General features: G+C 44.0%; 1 protein-coding gene across 1 annotated transcript in view; it reads left to right on the top strand.

The window, feature by feature from the left end:
- Nucleotides 1-6,769: 6,769 nt before the first annotated feature.
- The window catches only part of LOC115153220 (tumor necrosis factor receptor superfamily member 6), a 29,404-nt gene continuing 11,402 nt past the window's right edge, over nucleotides 6,770-24,771 (top strand). Inside the window, exons 1-4 of the mRNA XM_029698430.1 lie at nucleotides 6,770-6,909; nucleotides 9,196-9,340; nucleotides 9,591-9,725; nucleotides 22,751-22,868. Of these exons, the coding sequence (XP_029554290.1) occupies nucleotides 6,871-6,909; nucleotides 9,196-9,340; nucleotides 9,591-9,725; nucleotides 22,751-22,868 (437 nt within the window). The 5' untranslated portion in view covers nucleotides 6,770-6,870. The remainder of the gene's footprint in view (nucleotides 6,910-9,195; nucleotides 9,341-9,590; nucleotides 9,726-22,750; nucleotides 22,869-24,771) is intronic.

The raw sequence follows: 24,771 nt of genomic DNA on the forward strand, positions 1-24,771 counted from the left end.
TGCATCCCTATAATCCACCAGGGCCAGCTCTCTCCATTAGAGTAGCCCACACAACTAAATAGGTCAGACAGACCAGCAGCCAGCTGTGTGTGTGCGTGCGTTTGCGCGCGCGTGGGAAAGACTGCACACATGCACGGTTCCTTTGTGTAGTGAGACGGTTGTGCATGTGTGTGTGTATGGGGGATTCGGGTTGGGTTGATATGACAGTGAGTAGAGGCCTTGTGTTATCTATCACGTGTGTGCATGTGTGTGTGAATACCACTTAAAGACAAAATAGTCATGTAAAGCAGCAGTACATACTCAGTCTGTCAGATGTTAACATTCTAACACACAACAACCTTACTACACTAATCTTCAAAGATGTATTTTAACCATAAATTAACACAAAATGGCCACACACAGTATGTGACCAGACAGGGTTTTGAAGCAACTCAATGGCAAGTATCTGAGCCTGAGCAGCAACACAACTGATAGGGAACCTATTAAAGTTCTGAAAACCAAATACACAGGAGGATAATGCAATGATGAGGCAACACGTGTAATGCAGACAGACGCGTCCTTTCTCATTTCTCTGCCTGCGAAGACACCTTTGAATTATACATGAGGACTCTTTACAGCCATTGGCTTTCTTTATGTTCACAATTACATGATTTTTTTACTGGGACAATATCCCTAAAAGTGTTATTTTTTGTCCTCAAGATAAATCATTCAAAATTGTATATAAAAAATATACACTGGATCAAATTTCAAAAGTGTTATCATTTGTATGCCTTCATGATAACAGAAGCATAATGACATAGACTTCAAAGTAAATCTTATACATTCTAGACTATTTTTAAGTTGAAGGAGGCAATTTTTCAATGTCCCAAGTGCTGCTTAACAGAACCGTCAATTGGTTGATGTTTCTCTTTTCCCATTCACTTCAATGTATTGACATAAGCATCAACCTTGTGATACTCATCTTTTCCCATTGAATGCAATGTACTGACATAAGCATCAACCCTGTGTCACTCATATTTTCCCATTGACTGCAATATATTGACAGTAGCATCAATTGGTTGATGCTCATCTTTTCCTATTGGCACCGCAAGGCCTGCGGGGAGCATGGCCAGTTGACATATGCATCAATTGGTTGAAGCATAACGTTTTGCAAAAATTTGACAAAATGATGTTTTAAGTTGATAATGAGCTTTAGTAGTAATGGTACAGTGTAGTAATAAAGGCTGCTAAATTATGATGGATATTCAATGTGAATATTCAATGTGAACATAATACCACATGTATTAACATTAATATTATGTGGTAACATTGATAGCTTAGTTGAAAGAGAACGAAGCTAAAATAATGAATCCCTCTCTGTGGAATAGCAAAGCTAGTGCAAGAGAAAAAAATTATCATTCTGTTGAATCATTGGAACCAAACAAGGTGCTATCTAGAACTTAAAAGGGTTCTCCAGCTGTCCCAATAGGATAACCCAAAATCTGTTGTTCTGCCACTGAGCAAGGCAGTTAACCCACGTGGATGTCGATTAAGGCCCCCCCCCCCCCCCCCCCCAGATCGTAATCTCTGCTCAGTCAGTCTACGTTTCTAGCCGTTGTTACTATTAGAGCCTGTTATCCAGTTGAGCCTGTTTTCCTTGCCTGATGCTGTTTTCCTCTCCGCTGCAATTCTGCCCGCTCTGACTCTGGTCCCTGTCTCCAGTTTCACATCTCGTCATCCTGCTACTCTGTCCTGGATTCCCCACTCAACTACTCCCTTGGATTCCCCTCCGGACATGCTTACCCTGTCCCAACACCTCTCGCTCCAGCCTCAGCCTCCGCACCTGGTTTCCTGCAACCCACCCAAGCTTCCCCTGGCCTGCACCTCATCTTCCCCCTGTGTTTCAATAAATACCTTGGTTACTTCATCCCAATCTCCTCATCTGAGTCTACTCTTGAGTTCTCCTGTTCCACTCCACGTAACAGTACGATCTGGCCAAGGAGATGAACCCAGCAGACTCAAATACTCTCTACCAAACCCTCGACCATGTGGCCCTCAATATGACCAAGCCCTGAAAACCCTTCTGAAGCACATTGAGGAGTCTTCACAAAACCTGTCTGACCTACAGGACTGAACCTTAACCCAGAGCTCACAACCAGTCCCAAGCCCTTCTTCTCTGCTCCGGGAGCCGTTTGTTTTCCGACTCCCGAGCATTACGATGGCAACCTCAGAGCTTGCAGAGCCTTTTTGGTACAATGTTCGCTAGTATTTTAGCAACAGCCCTACTCTTATGATAGCAAATGGGCCAAGATTTCTTTCCTGATTGGCTGCCTCCGTGGACCAGCGCTTTCCTGGGCCACGGCGGTGTGGAAGAGATAGTCCCCCATCTGCTTCTCCTACTCCAGATTCACGGAGGAGATGAAAAACATCTTCAACCACCCGGTCTGCGGTAAGGATGCCACTAATCGACTTCTGTCCCTCTGTCAAGGCTCCCATAGTGCTGCTGAGATGGCATGTGAGTGTCACACCCTCACCACTAAGAGCGGCTGGAATGAGGATGCCCTTCAGTGAGTATTTCGGAATGAGCTCACTGAGACCCTCAAGGACGAGTTGGTGTCCAGGGATGAGCCTGATGGACTTGATGAACTCATCTCTCTCGCTATCTGCATCGACAATCGTCTCCGTGAGCATCGGAGGGAGAGTGTAGGTAGGGTTGCATGCCTCATAACATCTGCTTCAGTGGCTTGTCCTCCTTCTCTGACTGCAACCCTTTCCAAAGCTCTCCCAGATCCGGTACCCATGCAGCTCGGCTGGGCCCGTCTCTCTCCAGAGGAGAGGCAGTGGCAAATCAGCACTAGGAGTTGCCTATACTGTGGCCAGGTTGGTCACTATGTCTCCACTTGTTCCCTGCGTCCAGCAAAGAAAAGGGATATACTGTTGAGCCAAATCGCAGGCCCATCTTCCCCCAGACCCCTGCTTGAAGGCCACATTGTGTGGCAGAGCCAGGCTTTTCCTCTGTCTGTTCTCATCGATTCGGGCACTGACGAGAGCTTCCTGGACCAAGGTGTCATTACCCAGTTGGGCCTGGACACTGTCCCACTCGATTCACCTCTCGATGCCAGTGCTCTCAACGGACAACTCCTCGCCTGTGTTTGTGAAAACCATCCCTGTCATCCTGCATCTACCTGGAGACCACCAGAAAAAGATCAGTTTCCACATAATTGACTGTCGTCACTCTCTCCTGGTTCTTGGCCATCCATGGTTAAAGCTACACAACCCACAGATTGACTGGACCGCTAGAAGGGTAACCACTTGGAGTTCATTTTGTCACTCGAATTGTCTACATTCTGCCCTTGCTCCTGCCTTGTCTGCGCGCCAGTCCATTCCAGAACCTCCGGACCTGTCATCACTTCCTCCCGAGTATCACGATCTAGCGCCTGTGTTCAGCAAGCACCACGCTCCGTCGCTGCCGCCTCATCGGCCGTACAACTGCGCCATTGAACTCCAGCCTGGAGATCCTCTCCCCAGTAGCCGGTTGTTTAACCTCTCTCGCCCCAGTTTAAGAATACCAAGCCTGATGCCCTCTGTTGCCAGTTCACCACCGACAACATGGGTACGGAGCCAGAAGCCATTGTGCCATTCACCTGGGACATCGAGTCCCGTATCTGCCAGGCTCAGAAGAACCAGCCTTACCTGGGTAACGGTCCTAGCAATTCTCTGTTTGTTCCAGATTGTGTTCGCTCTGATGTTCTTCAGTGGGGCCATTCTACCCACCTCAGCTGTCACCCTGGTATGAACTGGACCCTCGCCTTCCTGCGTCTGCGCTTTTGGTGGCCTACCATGGAGAGGGATGTCAGGGAGTTTGTGTCAGCCTGTTCGATTTGTGCCCGGAACAAAACCTCCACTAAACCCACTTCTGGTCTGCTCCACCCTCTTCCCATACCCAGTCGCCCCTGGTCACACATAGCTCTGGACTTCGTCACTGGCCTTCCCCCATCTAACAGTAACTCCATCATTCTCACCATTTATGACAGGTTTTCAAAAAAATGTCTCACTTCACTCCCCTCTCCAAGCTCCCGTCCTCCAGCCTGCTTACCCTGTCCCAACCCCTCTCGCTCCAGCCTCAGCCTCCGCACCTGGTTTCCTGCAACCCACCCAAGCTTCCCCTGGCCTGCACTCCATCTTCCCCGTGTTTCAATAAATACCTTGATTACTTCATCCCAATCTCCTCGTCTGAGTCTGCTCTTTGGGTCCCCTGTTCCACTCTGCTTAACAGTACTATCCAAATGATATGTCTGTGTAGGCTATAGGCCTACCTAAAGGTACTCATTCATGGTGAATATGTAGTAGCTACAGCAAACACACATACGCACAGCTTGTGCTTAAAGCTGATGATGAGATGCTACAATTAATCTAACCTTGTAGCCATGATGTCACTGTCAATTGACAAAATTAATATCAGATGTCCGCCTTCATCAGGGAGAGTGTGGTGAAGTGCCAAGGGCAGATACATTATTATCCAATAGATGTGGTTGCTTGAAAATATTACAAATATTTCCTTACAGAAATGTATATAGATATTTGATTACAAATGTTCATCAGCTGCACAGGTAGGCCCATAAGAACAGACATTGTAGGCTAGCACAAAGCTGTCTGCACTTCCAATAATCAGTGAAACTACAAAAAAGCTGAAATTTGATACTCTTGGATAAAACAATCAAATCCCACAGGATGTCTGCTTGAAGGAAGTTCCAGCCCAAAATTATATTTTAAGAGAATTTAACAAGCCTTTTTGTGGAAATGATGAAGCCCTCGTTGACCACTTTGCAGAGATCAAACATATGCTTCGTTTTTTTATGCTTGTAATTTTCTTTACGTACCAGGAGACATTGAAAGAATTCACTGCAACATACCTAGATGATTGTATAGCTGATCTTAGTTCATAGCTTTATGGGAAACCCCCTCCCCAGAGGCATTCAATCAGACAACCATTGTGTCCATTTGTTCAATACTATTTCTATGAGAATAATTGAAGATTCTACCTCTTTTCTGATTCAATAGCTTGTCCTTTGATGCTGATGGAGACTCCAAGTATCCACTGCTGGCCATCAAGTATCTCAATTAACTGCTGAATATAAAGTAATCCAGAGGTCTAACAGAGGGACATAGCACAGCTGCCCCAGGTGTGCATTGAAGTGCACCGCTGTGCACTTATCATGTCTACTCTGTATTTCAAACCTGACTGATCACTCTTGGAATATCCATTATTTCAGTATCCTTTCAGTGATCCCACACATTGTACACTTTCCACAAATAGCCTCCACTCCCTCCTGTCACATCTATCTGAATGGGACTCACAGGAAACCAATGTGAATGAGCACATTTCCTCTCACCCACTCTCTCTCACGCTCACTGTCTATCTATCTGCTTTCCCTTTCACAAAAATGGCAATAAGCGATTGAAGGGCAGGGGTGATATCATGTAGCTCAGTTTTTTATTTATACTGAACAAAAATATAAACGGAAACATGTAAAGTGTTGGTCCCATGTTTCATGAGCTGAAAGAAAAGATCCCAGAATTGTTCCATTAGCACAAACTTTCTCTCAAATTTTGTGCACAAATTTGTTTTCATCCTTGTTAGTGAGCATTTCTCCTTTGCCAAGATAATCCATTCACCTGACAGGTGTGGCATATCAAGAAGCTGACTAAACAGCATGATCATTACATCTCTACTGTGATAGCATGTGATATAGTGATTAGAGTCATGGCTACAGTAAATGCACATGCATACTGCACATCTCTAATAGAGATAGTGTGGTGACTCTGATTGATGTGACAATCAATGCTGTGCATCACCAGTAGGGATTACTCCATACATATAGTATGCAGACTATTGGTCTGTAGGGATCACTGGATTGCATCAACCTTTATTAATGTATGGACAGGGTTGATGATAACTGTTATTATTGCTATAGGACCAGGAGTTTTTCCTTACCACCTGATTTGAAGAAAGTCTCTGGGCCATATGGGTCACTGATGAGTGTCACTACAATGAAATGCAGACAACACACTGGTTTTTAATATGTTTTGTTTAACCTTTATTTAACTAGGCAAGTCAGTTAAGAACAAATGCTTATTCTTAATTAGAATGACGGCCTACCCCGGCCAGAACCGGACGACGCTGGGACAATTGTGCGCCACCCTATGGCACTCCCAATCACAGCCGGATGTGATGCAGCCTGGATTTGAACCAGAGACTGCAGTGACGCATGCCTCTTGCACTGAGATGCAGTTCCTAGAAGTCCTTACCGTTTTTGAAGATCACCAAGCAATGATCTCTATTGCACTGCATGATAGAACGAGAACTTGACACTATAATATGAAACAATCTGCCTCGGAGCTTGGAGTGTTTGGAAAATGACCATTACACACATCAAGTCCTGACGGATCGCTGCAATAACGGACCCCAGAAAGGTTGTAGAAAGAGGAGCAACTCAGGCGGGCCCGCGCAAAGGCCATTCGCTCCCCCTAGTGGTACATGGAGAGATAGGCCTGTCTCATAGAACAATGACGAATACAATACATGTACAGTATCTAATAAACTTACTCCAACAACTCATTGTATGTATCTCATAAGATAACCATTTTCAATTGTGAAAGACATTTTTACTGGATGTTTTTCTTGAATAAAACGGTTGGAATAAAACCCGCACGCATTGCCGGTTTGGCATTGCTTGTCTATGCGCCCTACAAACATGCAGCAATTTGACGGTCATTGTGCAATTGTGGCCAACGTACTGTCTGTAATTCCTCCAAACCTCAAACAGAGGGCAGATTTTCAAACATCACACAGGGCGCAGCAATCTCTTCTTGGAGGCATCAATTCGGAAAATGAACAAATATACTTTTTTATATATCCTGTGCATTTTGGTGAGTTGACTATCAACATCTTATTGTTGACATACTTTGTATAGGTTAAACTCAGATATTTTATTATTGTCAGAACTTGGGCTAGCTAAACTAACTTTCCCATATTTGTCAAGTCAGTCTCAACTCTGCTCTGGTATATTGCATGGATGAAATACAGTATATATATCTACCAAACACGATGTATAAATATCTGATATTTTTTATTTAATCGACAGGTAAAAGTTCCTAAACTGTCTGTGCTGAAGTAGTTTCACTTTTGATTTTGACTTGTTGGGACTTGCCACTCCAGCCTTGTCTCATAGACTAGATGTAAACATAGCAACGCAAAAGTTGCGTATTCGAATCTCATCAAGGGCACCTTCAGCATTTTAACTAAATAGCAACTATGCAACTACTTACTACTTTTGTAGCTACTCTGTAACTACAAAATGCACTATATCAGTTGTATTTCTGTATTTTGAAAGTTGTATATCTTGAAAGCTTGATTGCTGACATGCAAAACATTTTGTGACTATATCAACAATGGACTAATGAAACAAATACCAGATTTGGCTGGAGATTTCCTTTATGTGCAATATGCAGAAATCTCTCTGCCCATTCCTGGTTGCTAAAAGCCTAATAGTTTGCCTAATTTCTGTTTATGTCACAAAACAAGCAAGTATAGTGTAAAGAATCATTGTATTTTATTTAAGCTGGTGTAAGCACTACAACTCCTTACACCATGGCAACCCTGCCTCCCTACAGGCTATGGGTATTGATCATATCCCGGCCTCTATTAGAAAAGGGGACCATCTTAAACAGTTAAACCAAAGGGAAAGTTTTTGGATTTACAAACTACAGGCCACTAAATACCCGGGTTTAAATGAAGATATGGATTTCTCACCCTTCCTGTAGGGTTGTGGTGGGTCCATTTGCTGTCATCTAGTGGACATTTTGCTCAATTGCCCTCAGCTATGTTTAGACTCTTGTTGTTCATGTTTTGCTATGTTCTAGTGTACTATGGAATATATTGCTTTCTTATTCTTGACACTTCTCCCAGCCATATTTAAGGTTAGAACTACCTTTCTAAGTGTTCTGATACTTCTAGCTTGGAGTTACATTTTTATGATAACATAGCTACAGTATTTCACTTTAAAGTGTGTATAGTATTGCTTACTAGGTGTGTCCAATCAATTTTATCACTCCCTCTTCAAATTAGGGTTAATTGGAAAAGCTGTTAAAAAGAGAACATTGTATTATTTCTTTGTACTCCCTGACGAAGGCCATGCAGCCGAAACGCGTCGGATTTTTAAAAACATTGTTTCTATTGAAGATGCCATACTAATAAAGGCATTTTAATCAATTATATGAAGAGTGCCTTGGTCCTCCTTTCTTTTTGATTTTATTTAAGCTGTTTGAAGCTGGTGTACAAAACCAAAAGGAAAAGACGCAAAAACAAAACTTATAAATGGGAAGCATAGAAGTAGTGCACATAGAACAGATACTGCTTCTTAGACTTGCTTTCAATGAGAATGACAGATCTATAACTCATATTTCTACGTGAATTAGGTCAGGTCGCCCAAAAAGTTACATATTGCAGCTTTAACCCTAACCTTAACCCCTAACCCTAGTCCCTAGCCTAGCTAACTTCAGCCACCTAGCTAACGTAAGTGTTAGCCACCTAGTTAACATAAAAACAAATCAAATTTGATTTGTCACATGCACCGAATACAACCTTACCGTGAAATTCTTACTTACAAGCCCTTAATCAACAATGCAGTTTAAAAAAAATAGAATTCAGAAAATATTTACAAAATAACTATAATGAGGCTAAATACAGGGGGTACCGAGTCAATGTGCAGGGGTACAGGTTAGTCAAGGTAATTTGTGCATGTAGGTAGTGGTAAATTGACTATGTATAGATAATAAACAGTTACTAGCAGCATGGTAAAAACAACATATCAGACATATGGCACATTTTTTACATACTGTAAGAATTGTAATTCATAACATGTTACACGAAATGGATGATGGACATCCACAAATTAATACAGGTTTACCTTTACTATGTTACACTTACCACACATAAGCACTTTTCCTTAATAATAATTATTGACCTTCCAATGTCTCATACTTATATCACTGATAAGTCTCACGCACGCACGCACACACACACACACACACACACACACACACACACACACACACACACACACACACACACACACACACACACACACGCAGCTACTGTAACTGCCTACTGCTGTCTGTTTTAATAACACTCCATAATGTAATTGCATTTAACAGTGTACCGTTCGTTTAACTACACCATTGAAAGCAGAGCGGAGTTCCCAAGACATCTTAATCACTAGCAAATTGCGCACCAAAAGGCAGAGTTGTCAAGATGGCACTTACCAGCATGAGGGAATGGCATGCTGTCTCTGTGCGGCTGGTAAGCATCTAATGTTTAACATTATCTGTACTAAACTATCTCACATTAGCATTCTTTTGGTCACCACCATGACAGCTCAATACCATAATAATTGTGCAAGCACATTTACATTGGAGTGAGAACTGAAATGTTGATTAATTAACAAGCACTGTTCTAGTCAACTCCTGTAAATTGCATTAATAAAATTAATGTATGCTATGTAGGCCTATGTCTTTCCCTCTGATTATGTCTTGGTACTCTATGTGTCCAGGCCAACATCTGGAGAGCCACTGCAGTGTGAGCCCAGAGGATGGAACCTGTGTTATCTGTGAGGAAGATAGGACCTACAACAGTGACCCCAACTCCCTGGACTCCTGTGAGCCCTGCACTTCCTGTGACCCTAAAGGTAGGCCTACACACACAACAGGTAGAACTGACACCTTATAGGTAGGCCTACCTACTGTAGCAAATTAGGTTCTCTGTTGTTTTCGTAACGGGGTCGCCAAACAACCTATGGGAACTCTTTTCCCTTCATGCGATATGATCGCGATGCCTAATATCAAAGATGTTTACAGTCACGCCTCACCCTTACTGACCTGTCACTATAGAACGCAGTGTGGCGTGGCATGCTGTCTTTTGTTCTCTGTCTTTTCTTCAAATCGAATGAAATCAAATGATATTTGTCACATGCGCTGAATACAACAGGTGTAGACCTTACAGTGAAATGCTTACAAGCCCTTAACCAACAATGCAGTTTGAAGAAAAATAAGTGTTAAGTAAAAAATAGATAACTAAAACATTGAAAATAAAAAGTAACAAATATAATTAAACAGCAGCAGTAAAATAACAATAGCTAGGCCATATACAGGGGATACCGGTACAGAGTCAATGTGCAGAGGCATCAGTTAGTCAAGGTAATTGAGGTAATATGTACATGTAGTTAGAGTTAAAGTGACTATGCATAGATTATAAACAGAGAGTAGCAGCAGCATAAAAGAGGGGTCTGGGTAGCCCTTTGATTAGCTGTTCAGGAGTCTTATGGCTTGGGGGTAGAAGCTGTGAAGAAGCCTTTTGGACCTAGACTTGGTGCTCTGGTACCGCTTGCCGTGCGGTAGCAGAGAGAACAGTCTCTGACGGGTCGCTGGAGTCTTTGACAATGTTTGGGGCCTTCTTCTTACATCGCCTGGTATAGAGGTCCTAGATGGCAGGAAGCTTGGCCCCAGTGATGTACTGGGCCGTACGCACTACCCTCTGTAGTGCCTTACGATCGGAGGCCGAGCAGTTGCCATACCAGGTGTGATGTAACCAGTCAGGATGCTCTTGATCGTGCAGCTGTTGAACCTTTTGAGGATCTGAGGACCCATGCCAAATATTTTCAGTCTCCTGAGGAGGAATAGGCTTTATCGTGCCCTCTTCACGACTGTCTTGGTGTGTTTGGGCCATGATAGTTTGTTGGTGATGTGGACACCAAGGAACTTGAAGCTCTCAACCTGCTCCACTAGAGCCCAGTCGATTAGAATGGGGGCGTGCTCGCTCCTCCTTTTCCTGAATCCACAATCATCTCCTATGTCTGTATCACGTTGAGGGAGAGGTTGTTATCCTGGCACCATATGGCCAGGTCTCTGACCTCCTCCCTATAGTCTGTCTCATCGTTGTCGGTGATCAGGCCTACCACTGTTGTGTCATAGGCAAACTTGACGATGGCGTTGGAGTCGTGCCTGGCCATGCAGTCATGAGTGAACAGGGAGTACAGGAGGGGACTGAGCATACATCCCTGAGGGACCCCCGTCTTGAGGACCAGCATGGCGGATGTGTTGTTCCCTACCCTTACCACCTGGGGGCAGCCCGTCAGGAAGTCCAGGATCCAGTTGTAGTGGGAGGTGTTTAGTCCTAGGGTCTTTAGCTTAGTGATGAGCTTTGAGGGCACTATGGTGTTGAACGCTGAGCTGTAGTCAATAACATTCTCACATAGCTGTTCCTTTTGTCCAGGTGAGAAAGGGTAGTGTTGAGTGCAATAGAGATTGCATCATCTGTGGATCTGTTGGGGTGGTATACAAATTGGAGTGGGTCTAGGGTTTCTGGGATAATGGTGCTGATGTGAGCCATGACCAACCTTTCAAAGCACTTCATGGTTACAGACGTGAGTGCTACGGGTCTATAGTCATTTAGGCAGGTTATCTTAGTGTTCTTGGGCACAGGGACTATGGTGGTCTGCTTGAAACATGTTGGTATTACAGACTGTCAGGGACAGGTTGAAAATGTCAGTGAAGACACTTGCCAGTTGGTCAGCGCATACTCGTAGTATGTCCTGGTAATCCGTCTGGCCCTGCGGCCTTGTGAATGTTGACCTGTTTAAAGGTCTTACTCTCTCATTGGCTATGGAGAGCGTGATCACACAGTCGTCCGGAACAGCTGACGCTCTCATGCATGTTTCAGTGTTACTTTCCTCGAAGCGAGCATAGAAGTAATTTAGCTTGTGTGCTCCCCTTTGTAGTCTGTAATAGTTTGCAAGCCCTGCCACATCCTACAAGTTAAGTTTCCCAGCATTAAGGTCCCTGCTGCCTCTGGATGAACGTTTGCTTATGGCCGCATACAGCTCATTGAGTGCGGTCTTAGTGCCAGCATCGGTTTGTGGTCATAAATAGACGGCTACGAAGAATATAGATGAAAATTCTCTTGGTAAATAGTGTGGTTTACAGCTTATCATGAGATACTCTACCTCAGGTGAGCAAAACCTTCCTTAGATTTCGTGCACCAGCTGTTGTTTACAAATATACATAGAGTGCCACCCCTTGTCTTACCAGAGGCCACTGTTCTATCCTGCCGAAAAAGTGTAAAACATGCCAGTTTTATATTATTCATGTTGTCTTTCAGCCACAACTCGGTGAAACATAAGATATTAGTTTTTAATATCCCGTTGGTAGGATATACGTGATCGTAGTTAGTTTATTTTATTATCCATTGATTGTATGGTTCAATCTCACATTTGTGTTTTACATTATGAGATTCTGAAAGTTTGCATGACCACTGTGCTCAGAACATGTGTGATAGACAAAATGTAATAGAATTCTAAAGTTGGTTAGCTGGTCCGTACTCAAAAAGGTGATTAAAAGTTTCATTTGAGTATTTATTTCATTCAGGGATAGGTAGATTGACAAAAGTGTCATTTTAAGCCTTTGTCAGTGTTATTCTTGTTTCCTCTGAAGGTGTGCTTCTTTATTGTGGGCTCGTTAAGGGTAAAGACCGACAGGTGCGTTCATTTGCACGCTCCTGGAACAGACTCATGTCAATAATGCATGTCAAATATACTATAAAAAGATTGCTATTAATCCCCTTCAGATTACTTCTTTACGGAATTACGATTCTTCAACAAGTCGAGGAGGTGCTGTGAGTAGTTGATTTTAATATAATCTTCTTCCCTTCTCTCGTTATTGTGCCCATACTAGCTAACTTGTATTGCTTATTGTCAGGATTTTTGAAATTGTATTTATTTAACCTTTATTTAACTAGGCAAGTCAGTTAAGAACAAATTCTTATTTACAATGACGGCCTACCCCGGCCAAATCCGGACAACGCTGGGCCAATTGTGCACCACCCTATGGGACTCCCAATCATGGCCGGATGTGATACAGTCTGGATTTGAACCAGGGACTGTAGTGACGCCTCTTGCACTGAGATGCAGTGGCTTAGACCGCTGCGTCACTCGGGAGCATCCATCCATCCGTTGTGTGTTAGCTAGCTAATTAGCCCTCGGGTCTATCCTGTTACCGCCGAAGTTAGCTCGTAGCTAGCTAAATAAGCCACACATAGCTACCTTAATTAGCTTGTTGTTGGCAACTGTTGTTGGCACTTGTTTGCCCGCGGTGTCATGCCAGTCTTCACTTGACTGGCACGTCAGCCCGTTGATCTGGCGTTACCACTCGCTCACTTGGAGTTTTGCTGGGATCACAGAGCCCAGCAATGCTGTGGGCTATCAGTCCTCGCTTGACCGAGACTGACAGTCCATACTTGACTGTGCCAGTTAGATAACTTTATATAGAAGGGAGTTTCAAGCCGGGACCTTGATACATATTTAGGACAGAGTCTCGACTCCAAAGCATAATGGATCGGAGTTGACGGTAAGTGTAACTATTCTCTCGCTGATGCCAAGGCAATCGAAGCAGACACCGAGACACACCTAGACAAAAATCTATTAATTTTATTAATAACCTTTACTTGGAACAAACTTTCTCTTGTGTGGAAATACATTCTTAGCAGACTGATTTAGTGCTGTACACAGTTGTCATTCCACCGGTGTCAACAGTGTGAGAAACAACTCGCAGTCTCGGATGAGCAAAAAACTTTATTTACTTGGGAGCTGAACCACACTGATCAATGAGCATTGTTAGGTTCTAATTTTTAGAGTAAATAACTCACGGACACTAGAGAAGCTTAACCAAGTATAATTCTTCCCAAAGGGTCGATACAGCTGTAATTCAGACACAGACATGGCTTCCACCATGGTAGTATTCGTACCTCACTTTGGGTGGAGTCTCCTCCTTGCATCATTATTGCTAAGCAGGGAGCTAAGTGATATGGGCCTTCAACGGTTTCTCCCCTTATCAGTACTGTCACATGCAATCGTGTTCCCTGCACTCAGCCCCTCCCAAGCTTCATTATTGCACCCCTCATGTCTCTTTTGTAACTAATGTTCCCAGAATCCAACAGCATAGACCTTCCTTTGCAGATTGTTCCAAGCGCTCCAGGTAGCCTAGCAGTTAAGAGTGTTAGGCCAGTAACCTAAAGGTCACTGGTTGAAATCCCCATGCTGGCACTGTGGAAAAAGTTGCCATTCTGCCTTTGAGCAAGGCAGTTAACCAACAACAACTGCTCCCTGTCAATTAAGGCAGCCCCCTGCACCTCACTGATTCAGAGGGGTTGGGTTAAATGCTGAAGAAACCTTTCAGTTCAATGCATTCTGTTGTGCAACTGACTAGGTTTTCCCTAATGATGGGTCTCACTCCCTTTGTGATACACCATCCAATAAACACCATTGCCAAGGCACAAATCTTGACTCACTTAGATGTTCAAGGAGATTAAGTCACTGGACAGTTGAATGGCAACCGAGTCTGCCCTCATCCTGGCCAGGCTTCCCCTGCCGGTATCAACCCCTACCTCTGAACATAGTGTGGTTTTTGAATCGGATGACACTGATGTACTGTCCACAAGAGCCTGGGGGGACTATGTACAAAATGGGGGGACTATGTACAAAAAGTACTGTAATTTATAAAATGTACTTTGACTTGTTTAACACTTTGTTGGTTACTACATGATTCCATATGTGTTGTTTCATAGTTTTGATGTCTTCACTATTATTCTTTAATGTAGAAAATAGTAAAAATAAAGAAAAACCCTTGATTGAGTAGGCGTGTCCAAACTTTTGACTGGTACTGTATATCAAATGTATTTATAAAGCCCTTTTTACATCAGCCGATGTCGCAAAGTGCTATACAGAAACCCAGCCCAAAACCCCAAACAGCAAGCAATGCAGATGTAGAAGCACGGTGGCTAGGAAAAACTCCCTAGAAAGGCCAGAACCTAGGAAGAAACCTAAAGAGGAACCAGGATCTGAGGGGTGGCCAGTCCTCTTCTGGCTGTGCCAGGTGGAGATTATAACAGTGCATGGCCAAGATGTTCAAACGTTTATAGATGACCAGCAGGGTCAAATAATAATAATCACAGTGGTTTTAGTGGGTGAAACTGGTCAGCAACTCACGAGTAAATGTCAGTTGGCTTTTCATAGCGGAGCATTCAAAGTTAGAGACAGCAGGTGCGGTAGAGAGAGAGAGTCGAAAACAACAGGCCTGGGACAAGGTAGCACGTCCAGTGAACAGGTCAGGGTTCCATAGCCACAGGCAGAACAGTTGAAACTGGAGCAGCAGCACGACCCGGTGGACTGGGGACAGCAAGGTCCCATGTCTCAGGTCCTCCGGGAGGGAAGGGAGAGATAGAGAGAGAGAATTAGAGGGAGCATACTTAAATTCACACAGGACACTGGATAAGACAGGAGAAATACTCCAGATATAACAGACTGACCCTAGCCCCCCGACACAGAGAATCCCGTGGAGAGAGGGGAACTGGCCAGGCAGAGGCGGTTCGTCGCTCCAGTGCCTTTCCATTAACCTTCACACCCCTGGGCCAGACTACACTCAATCATTGGACCTACTGAAGAGATGCGTCTTCAATAAAGACTTAAAGTTCGAGACCGAGTCTGCGTCTCTCACATACAGTGAGGGAAAAAAGTATTTGATCCCCTGCTGATTTTGTACATTTGCCCACTGACAAAGAAATGATCAGTCTATAATTTTAATGGTAGGCTTATTTGAACAGTGAGAGACAGAATAACAACAAGAAAAAATCCAGAAAAATGCATGTCAAAAATGTTATAAATTGATTTGCATTTTAATGAGGGAAATAAGTATTTGACCCCCTCTCAATCAGAAAGATTTCTGGCTCCCAGGTGTCTTTTATACAGGTAACGAGCTGAGATTAGGAGCACACTCTTAAAGGGAGTGCACCTAATCTCAGTTTGTTACCCTGTATAAAAGACACCTGTCCACAGAAGCAATCAATCAATCAGATTCCAAACTCTCCACCATGGCCAAGACCAAAGAGCGCTCCAAGGATGTCAGGGACAAGATTGTAGCCCTACACAAGGCTTGAATGGGCTACAAGACCAACGCCAAGCAGCTTGGAGAAGATGACAACAGTTGGTGCAATTATTCGCAAATGGAAGAAACACAAAAGAACTGTCAATCTCCCTCGGCCTGGGGCTCCATGCAAGATCTCACCTCGTGCAGTTGCAATGATCATGAGAACGGTGAGGAATCAGCCCAGAACTACACAGGAAGATCTTGTCAATGATCTCAAGGCAGCTGGGACCATAGTCACCAAGAAAACATTTGGTAACACACTACGCCGTGAAGGACTGAAATCCTGCAGCGCCCGCAAGGTCCCCCTGCTCAAGAAAGCACATATACATGCCCGTCTGAAGTTTGCCAATGAACATCTGAATGATTCAGAGGACAACTGGGTGAAAGTGTTGTGGTCAGATGAGACCAAAATGGAACTCTTTGGCATTAACTCAACTCGCCGTGTTTGGAGGAGGAGGAATGCTGCCTATGACCCCAATAACACCATACCCACCGTCAAACATGGAGGTGGAAACATTATGCTTTGGGGGTGTTTTTCTGCTAAGGGGACAGGACAACTTCACCACATCAAAGGGACGATGGACAGGGCCATGTACCGTCAAATCTTGGGTGAGAACCTCCTTCCCTCAGCCAGGGCATTGAAAATGGGTCGTGGTTGGGTATTCCTGCATGACAATGACCCAAAACACACGGCCAAGGCAACAAAGGAGTGGCTCAAGAAGAAGCACATTAAGGTCCTGGAGGGGCCTAGCCAGTTTCCAGACCTTAATCCCATAGAAAATATGTGGAGGGAGCTGAAGGTTTGAGTTGCTAAACGTCAGCCTCGAAACCTTAATGACTTGGAGAAGATCTGCAAAGAGGAGTGGGACAAAATCCCTCCTGAGATGTGTGCAAACCTGGTGGCCAACTACAAAAAATGTCTGACCTCTGTGATTGCCAACAAGGGTTTTGCCACCAAGTACTAAGTCATGTTTTGCAGAGGGGTCAAGTACTTATTTCCCTCATTAAAATGCAAATCAATTTATAACATTTTTGACATGCGTTTTTTGTTGTTGTTATTCTGTCTCTCACTGTTCAAATAAACCAACCATTAAAATTATAGACTGAACATTTCTTTGTCAGTGGGCAAATGTACAAAATCATCAGGGGATCAAATACTTTTTTCCCTCACTGTAGGCAGACCATTCCATAAAAATGTAGCTTTATAGGAGAAAGCCCTGCCTCCTGTCACACCCTGATCTGTTTCACCTGTCCTTTTGATTGTCTCCACCCCCTCCAGGTGTCGCTTATATTCCCTGGTGTATTCATCCCTGTGTTTCCTGTCTCTCTGTGCCAGTTTGTCTTGTATGTCTTGCGTGTTTTCCCGTACTCCTGCTTATATTCTCTTTTTGCTAGTCCTCCCGGTTTTGACCCTTGCCTGTTTTCTGGACTCCGTACCCGCCTGCCTGCCCTGACCTCGAGCCTGCCTGCCACTCTGTACCACCTGGACTCTGAACTGGTTTTGACTTTTTTCCTGTCCACGACCATTCTCTTGCCTTCCCCTTTTGGACTGATTTAATAAGTATCAAAGACTCAAACCATCTGCATCTGGGTCTTGCCTTGTGACCTTATACCTCCAGCTGTTTGCTTAGAAATTCTAGGGACAATAAGGAGGCCTGCGTCTTGTGACTGTAGCGTACGTGTAGGTATGTACAGCAGGACCAAAACGGCGAGATGGGTAGGAGCAAACCCATGTAGTTCTGTCCTTGAGCTGTCCTTGTCTATTGATGTTCTGTATTATGTTATTCTGTATTTTGTTTCATGTTTTGTGTGGATCCCAGGAAGAGTAGCTGCTGCTTTTGCAACAGCTAATGGGGATCCTATTAAAATAACAAATACCATGTAGTGCATTGTAGGTTAGCAGTAAAACCTTGAAATCAGTACTAGCCTTAAAACCTGTTGGGGCTAGGGGGCAGTATTTGCACGGCCGGATAAAAAATGTACCCAATTTAATCTGGTTACTACTCCTGCCCAGTAACGAGAATATGCATATAATTAGTAGATTTGGATAGAAAACACTCTAAAGTTTCTAAAACTGTTTGAATGGTGTCTGTGAGTATAACAGAACTCATATGGCAGGCCAAAACCTGAGAAGATTCCATGCAGGAAGTGGAAATCTGATTTGTGGAATCACCTTCAACACTTTGCCTATGAAGCACACCGTGAGTTAGGATTAATTTAGCACTTCCTAAGGCTTCCACTAGATGTCAACAGTCTTTACAAAGTGGTTTGAGTCTTCTCCGGTAGAAACTGACCAAACGAGAGGCCTGGAAAGTTGGTCATAAGGGGAGGGCCATTACTACTATGACGCGGGCGCCCGTGGGTACCCTCTCGTTCTGAAACATTTAGTAAGACAATGCAATCGTCCGCCTTGAATATTATTGAAGGTCTGATTGAAATCGGGCCCTAAAGATTTATGTTATACAACGTTTGACATGTTTGAACGAACGTAAATATATATTTTTTGCACATTCGTGACGACAAGTCCCGCGCGCCTCGTACATTATGAGTAGCCTTCGGAACGTGCTAACAAGGAGCTATTGGGACATAAATTATTAACTTTTTCGAACAAAACTACATTTGTTGTGGACCTGGGATTCCTGAAATTGCCTTCTGATGAAGATAATCAAAGGTAAGTGAATATTTACAATAGTATATTTGATTTTAGATGGTTCCAAGATGGCGCTAACATGTATCGCCTAGCCTATTTTTCTGAGCATACCACGTCGTTTATTGCAAAGTGTGATTTCCCAGTAAAGTTATTTTTAAATCTGGCAATGCGGTTGCATTCACGAGATGTTAATCTATAATTCTTTGAATGACAATATTACATTTTAACAATGTTTTCAAATAGTAATTTTGTAAATTGTAGCGCTGATTCACCGGATGCATTTGAGGGAAAATATTTTCTGAACGTCACGCGCCGATGTAAAATGCTCTTTTTATATATAAATATGAACTTTATTGAACAAAAAATGCATGTATTGTGTAACATGATGTCCTAGGAGTGTCATCTGATGAAGATTGTCAAAGGTTAGTGCTGCATTTAGCTGTGTTTTGGGTATTTGTGAGGCATCTAGTTGCTTTGAAAATGGCAGTGTGATTTTTTTTTGGCAGGGTACTCTCCTGACATAATCTAATGTTTGCTTTTGCTGTAAAGACGCAAACGTCCCACCTTGCCCAGACAGGTTAAGGAGGTGTTTATCTTTGAAATGGTGTAAAATAGTTGATTGTTTGAGAAATTGAAATTATTTGATTTTTGCTATCTTGTCAAGCAATCCCATTACCGGGATGAGAACGGGAAGGGGTCCCATAGAGGTTAAGACATATGCATAACCTTGGGAGCAAAAGCTCCATGTGGAATGTAACATCACTTCGGAGTCACCAGACACAAATGCCAAACAGGAAGGATGTACTGATAATGTGTGGAGATCCCCAAGGCCATGAACAGGGCAGTCTTATAGGAAAGGACCTTCAGGTCCACAGACTCCAATGGTTCAAACGAAGGCTCACACAGAGCGTCCAGGACCAAAGCCAGGTCCAGAGCCGACACCTTTCAGGAACCGCACCACCAGAGACTGAGACCCTGGGGTAGAGCTGTCAACCCCTACATGACACACCACATAAACTTTTAATGTGTAAAAAATAATGCCCTGCTAAAAAAGCTTTTGCGAGAACATCAAAATGTCCACCAGGGAGCTCTGAAAAGGAGAAAGCCCTTTAATCTGACACCAACCCTCAATCGCACGCCACTTATATGTATACAACCCTCTCATAGAGGGTGCACGCGCCAACTGTATAGTCGTAATCACGTTTGAGGGTAAACCCCAAACCATCAAATTCAACCATTCAGGGGCCAAATCCAGATCCCATTTCTGCGATCAAGGGTGCCAAATTCTCCCATGCACCTGGGACAATAGATCCCAACAACACAGAACCCTCCATGGGCCCCGCCCAACCGGGGAACCACCAGAATCAACAACAGACCCTCCTGACGGAGCCTCTCCATGGTGGCCTGATTCAGGTCCAACCATAGGAAACACATAGAGCAGAGTACGAGGCCACTTATACGCCGAAGCATCCATTCCCAATGGAGCGCCCAGACCCCTCATTGAGACGACAATGCACGTTTTCTAGCAATGCGTAAAGATCTACGTCGGCCCTTTTGAACCGGTCCTATATCTGGGCAACCACAAGGGTTGCAGTCCCCACTCGGTAGAGATAGGACCCCCTGGAAGTAGAGCCACACACACATTGAGAGATCCTGGAGGATACGTTGCCCCAAGCAACAGAAAATGTGCACTGCTTCATACGAGCAGATAACGGGCCAAATTTACGATCAAGAGATTGCGTCCACCCTCTGCTTGTTGGTATATGCCACCATGTCCTGTCTTTGGACCTTACCAACACATGCTGGCCCTCCAACATCGAAAGGAAACACCTCAGCGCAATCAAAACAGTCAGTATCTCTAGGTAACTGATATGTGGCACCCTTTGCGCTGTTGACCAAAACACCAGAATGGACGCTTCATCCAGGATCACCCTGCGGGACACTACCCCAACCCTGAGAACCCCCTGCAACTGCAGTTACGGGTCTCTGCAAGGAGTCAACATGCTTAGGCACAACAGAATACCTTGAGCAACCAATGGCAGTGGCCATTGTCATCCTTGTTTTCATATCCACCACTCTTGACAACTGTGTGTCTAGATGTGGGAAAGGAACTGTGCTTATTATGCCCACACATGGACGATACCACACACTTGATAAACCTGAACACAGAGAAACATGGGTAGAAGCAATGTGCTCTCGTGGTACCACCTTTCAGATAACCGGCCTGCACCGGGTTCGGGGACTTCAGCAACCAGTAACTTGCCCCCATCGACCGAGCCACTTGGGAGCACTGTTGCTATAGCAAATAGCCAGGATAGTAAACCGGGAAAGACGCAACACAAAATCAGCCACCACAAGGATTTCATAGAGAAACTCTAAAACCGGCTTCTCCGCCTCCACGGTCTTATTCAGCTCCTACAGCAAATCGATATTGTACGTATGCAGCATTTTGACCACATTCAACGACTGGGTCGCCACACCCTCAGCCTGGTACACTTTGTGCAGCTGATTCCAAGAACCTGCACTATTTATTCGGAAGCACCATGCTTGGATTAGCTCCCTTGTTAGCTTCTGGAGCTAAGTAACTTGCCAGCTTTCCATCCACCGGCGGTGTGCCAACGAACCCCGCCTCCTCCATACCATCTACGTACGTTCATGAGCTCACCATAACCTGCTAGCACCAGCCTGGATGAATGAGAGAAATCCCAGGTTACCTTTAGTTCATCTGCAAAATATTTAAACAGGGGTAAGCAAATTTTCACCGCTGAAGGGACAGGAGGTAAATACCTTCCCCCAAACTGAGGGGGAGAAGATGGACAATCCATCCCCAGGTGATCTGCCGCCGTACGACACAGCTCCATCAAAGACACATTAACCCCCAATGGTTCACTCTCCCCCTCAGAATCCAATGCCGGGGCTTCAGGCTGCCCTGGACTGATGTCATCCGATTCACACTCTGAAAAACCTTGAGCCTACCAGAGATAGCATATCATCCCCGGAATCTGGACTTTGAACATTGCCAGAGAAACCGGAATTAGCTTCACTCGGCTAAGATGACATCCTTATCAACTCCAAACACTGCTGGTGCTCTCTCCCGGGCTCTCTCCCGGCCTCAAACAACCACATTTACTAGGTCGCCTCACCAGATGATTTTGAAACCCCTAGGGTATGATCAGAGGTTCAAAGTTGGCCAGTTAGCATTTTTTTTAACTCTTTGTCACAAGCGTCGTTAAAGACAGACCAAGGCGCAGCGGGTATAGTGCTCATTCTTACTTGTTTATTTAAATAGAACACTTAAACAAAGAAAAAACAAACGCCAGCAAACAGTTCCGTAAGGTTCACAGACTATAACGGAAAATAACCACCCACAAAACCCAAAGGAAAACAGGCTGCCTAAGTATGGCTTCCAATCAGAGGCAACGAAAGACACCTGCCTCTGATTGGAAACCACACTCGGCCAAACCTGGAAAACTAAACATAGAAAATGAAAACTAGAACCAAAATCCCCTAGACACACAAAACAAACACCCCCTGCCACGCCCTGACCATACTACAATGACAAAAGACCCCTTTACTGGTCAGGACGTGACAGTACCCCCCCCCCCCACATCAAAACAAAAAACCCAACAAAACAACCCCAAAACCTAAAGGGAGGGAAGGGAGGGTGGCCACCGTGGCTACACCCCCCCGCCACTTCCCAATCCTCCCACTACGGAGGTGGCTCTGGCTCTGGGCGTAGCTCCCGTTCAGAAGACTCTGGGGTGCGCGGCATCGCTGGAGGCCCTGGGCTGAGAGGCGTTGCTGGAGGCCCCGGGCTGAGGATCTAAGTAATAGACAGTATGTCACGCCATACCGCCTTTTATAGTGACAGGTCACGTGGGTACACTAAGGGTGTGGAGTGAGGTCACGTGGGTACACTAAGGGTGTGGCGTGACTGTAAACATCTTTGATATTAAGCATATCAATCACATCATGTGAAGTAGTTCCCATAGGTCATTTGGCAACCCGTTACACTACTCAGAGAAATAAGGTTACATCAGTAACCCGACCTTGCCAATGTACTGCCACTGTGGTGTTTGTCCTTCGTAGCCAATCTGGAGGTGGAGGACAGATGCACCCGCTTCAAGGACTCAGTATGTCGATGCCAGCAGGGCCACTACTGTAACAAGGGGAAGGATCACTGCAGGGCCTGCTACCCATGTACCACGTAAGTTCAAGATACTTTAACCAAATAACTATCAAAATATATTGGTTTATAGTTTTCTAAAGGTTAAAGACACATTGTTAAATCGGTAACATTTTACTGTAGGTGTCCTTATTCATGCATTCATCATGAAGTCTTTATAACAGCTACATAAACATATAAGCTGTCATAAGTAGTTTTAAATACACTGAACAAAAACATAAACGCAACATGTAAAGTGTTGTTCCCGTATTTAGTGAGCTGAAATAGAAGATCCCAAAAATGTTCCATATGCTCAAAAAGCTTATTTCTCTGATTTTGTGCACACATTTGTTTACATCCCTGTTGGGCATTTCTCCTTCGCCAAACTAATCCATCCACCTGACAGGTGTGGCATATCAAGAAGCTGATTGAACAGCATGATCATTACACAGGTGCACCTTGTGCTGGGGACAATAAAAGGCAACTCTAAAATGTGCAGTTATGGCTCACAACACAATGCCATAGATGTCTCAAGTATTGGGGGAGTATGCAATTGGCTGACTGCAGGAACGTCCACCAGGACTGTTGCCAGAGAATTGAATGTTAATTTCTCTACCATAACGTTGTTATAGAGAATTTCACAGTATGTCCAACAGGCCTCACAACTGCAGACTACGTGTATGGCGTAATGTTGGCGAGCTGTTTGCTGATGTAAGCAAAGTTCCCCATGGTGGCGGTTGGGTTATGGTATGGGCAGGCATAAGCTACGACAATGAACACAATTGCATTTTATTGATGACAATTTTAATGCACAGAGATACCGTGACGAGAACCTGAGGCCCATTGTCGTGCCATTCATCCGCCGCCATCACCTCATGTTTTAGCATGATAATGCACGGCCCTATGTCGGAAGGATCTGTGCACAATTCCGGGAAGCTGAAAATGTCCCAATTCTTCCATGGACTGCATACTCACCAGACATGTCACCAATTGATCATGTTTGGGATGCTCTGGGTCGACGTGTACGACACCGTGTTCCAGTTCCCACCAATATCCAACAACTTCTCACAGTCATTGAATATGAGTGGGACAACATTCCACAGACCACAATCAACAGCCTGATCAACTCTATGTGAAGGAGATGTGTCGCGCTGCATGAGGCAAATGGTGGTCACACCAGATACTGACTGGTTTTCTGATTCACGCCCCTACCTTTTTTTAAGGTATCTGTGACCAACAGATGCGTATCTGTATTTCCAGGCATGTGAAAACCATAGATTAGGGCCTAATTAATTAATTTCAGTGGACTGATATCCTTATATGAACTGTTACTCAGTCAAATCTTTGAAATTGTTGCATGTTGCGTTTATTTTTGTTCAGGATAGTTATGAGTAATGGCATAAGATGTTATAAAACTAGTTATAATTGGTGTTATAGATGACTGTTCATCCTGTTGTCATATGCTCTAATGTCAACTGTTAATAACAACTACTATTACACTGCATGACAATTTATGTCATATGTTATTACATGCTACATAAGTGTCTACATACCATATGTTGTAACTGGACTTTATATGGGGCTTTCTATAAATAATGGGGCCGATGTGTGACATTGTGATCCACATTTCTAAATGGTTGAAACAAAAATAAATTTGATTTTCATGCAGTTCCACATGTACTTAGAGGAATAAAAGTGAATATATGCAAATTGCCCCATAACTCCACCTATACAACCACATAGGCCTAGCTCTATACATCATTTAAGCAGGGTTCATACGGACATTGGCAAGTCAAATTCAAGGACTTTCAGGTGCTTAATTGTAATTTTCAAGGACCTCAATGTTGTACAATTGTTAAATTTATATATGGCCTAATATATGCCCCCCCCCAAAAAAGCATGCAAAAAGATTTTTTTTTTTTAAAGTAGGCCATTACCACTTTAA

The sequence above is a fragment of the Salmo trutta genome, chromosome 18 (assembly GCF_901001165.1).
Source record: "Salmo trutta chromosome 18, fSalTru1.1, whole genome shotgun sequence".
Taxonomy (NCBI): Eukaryota; Metazoa; Chordata; class Actinopteri; order Salmoniformes; family Salmonidae; genus Salmo; species Salmo trutta.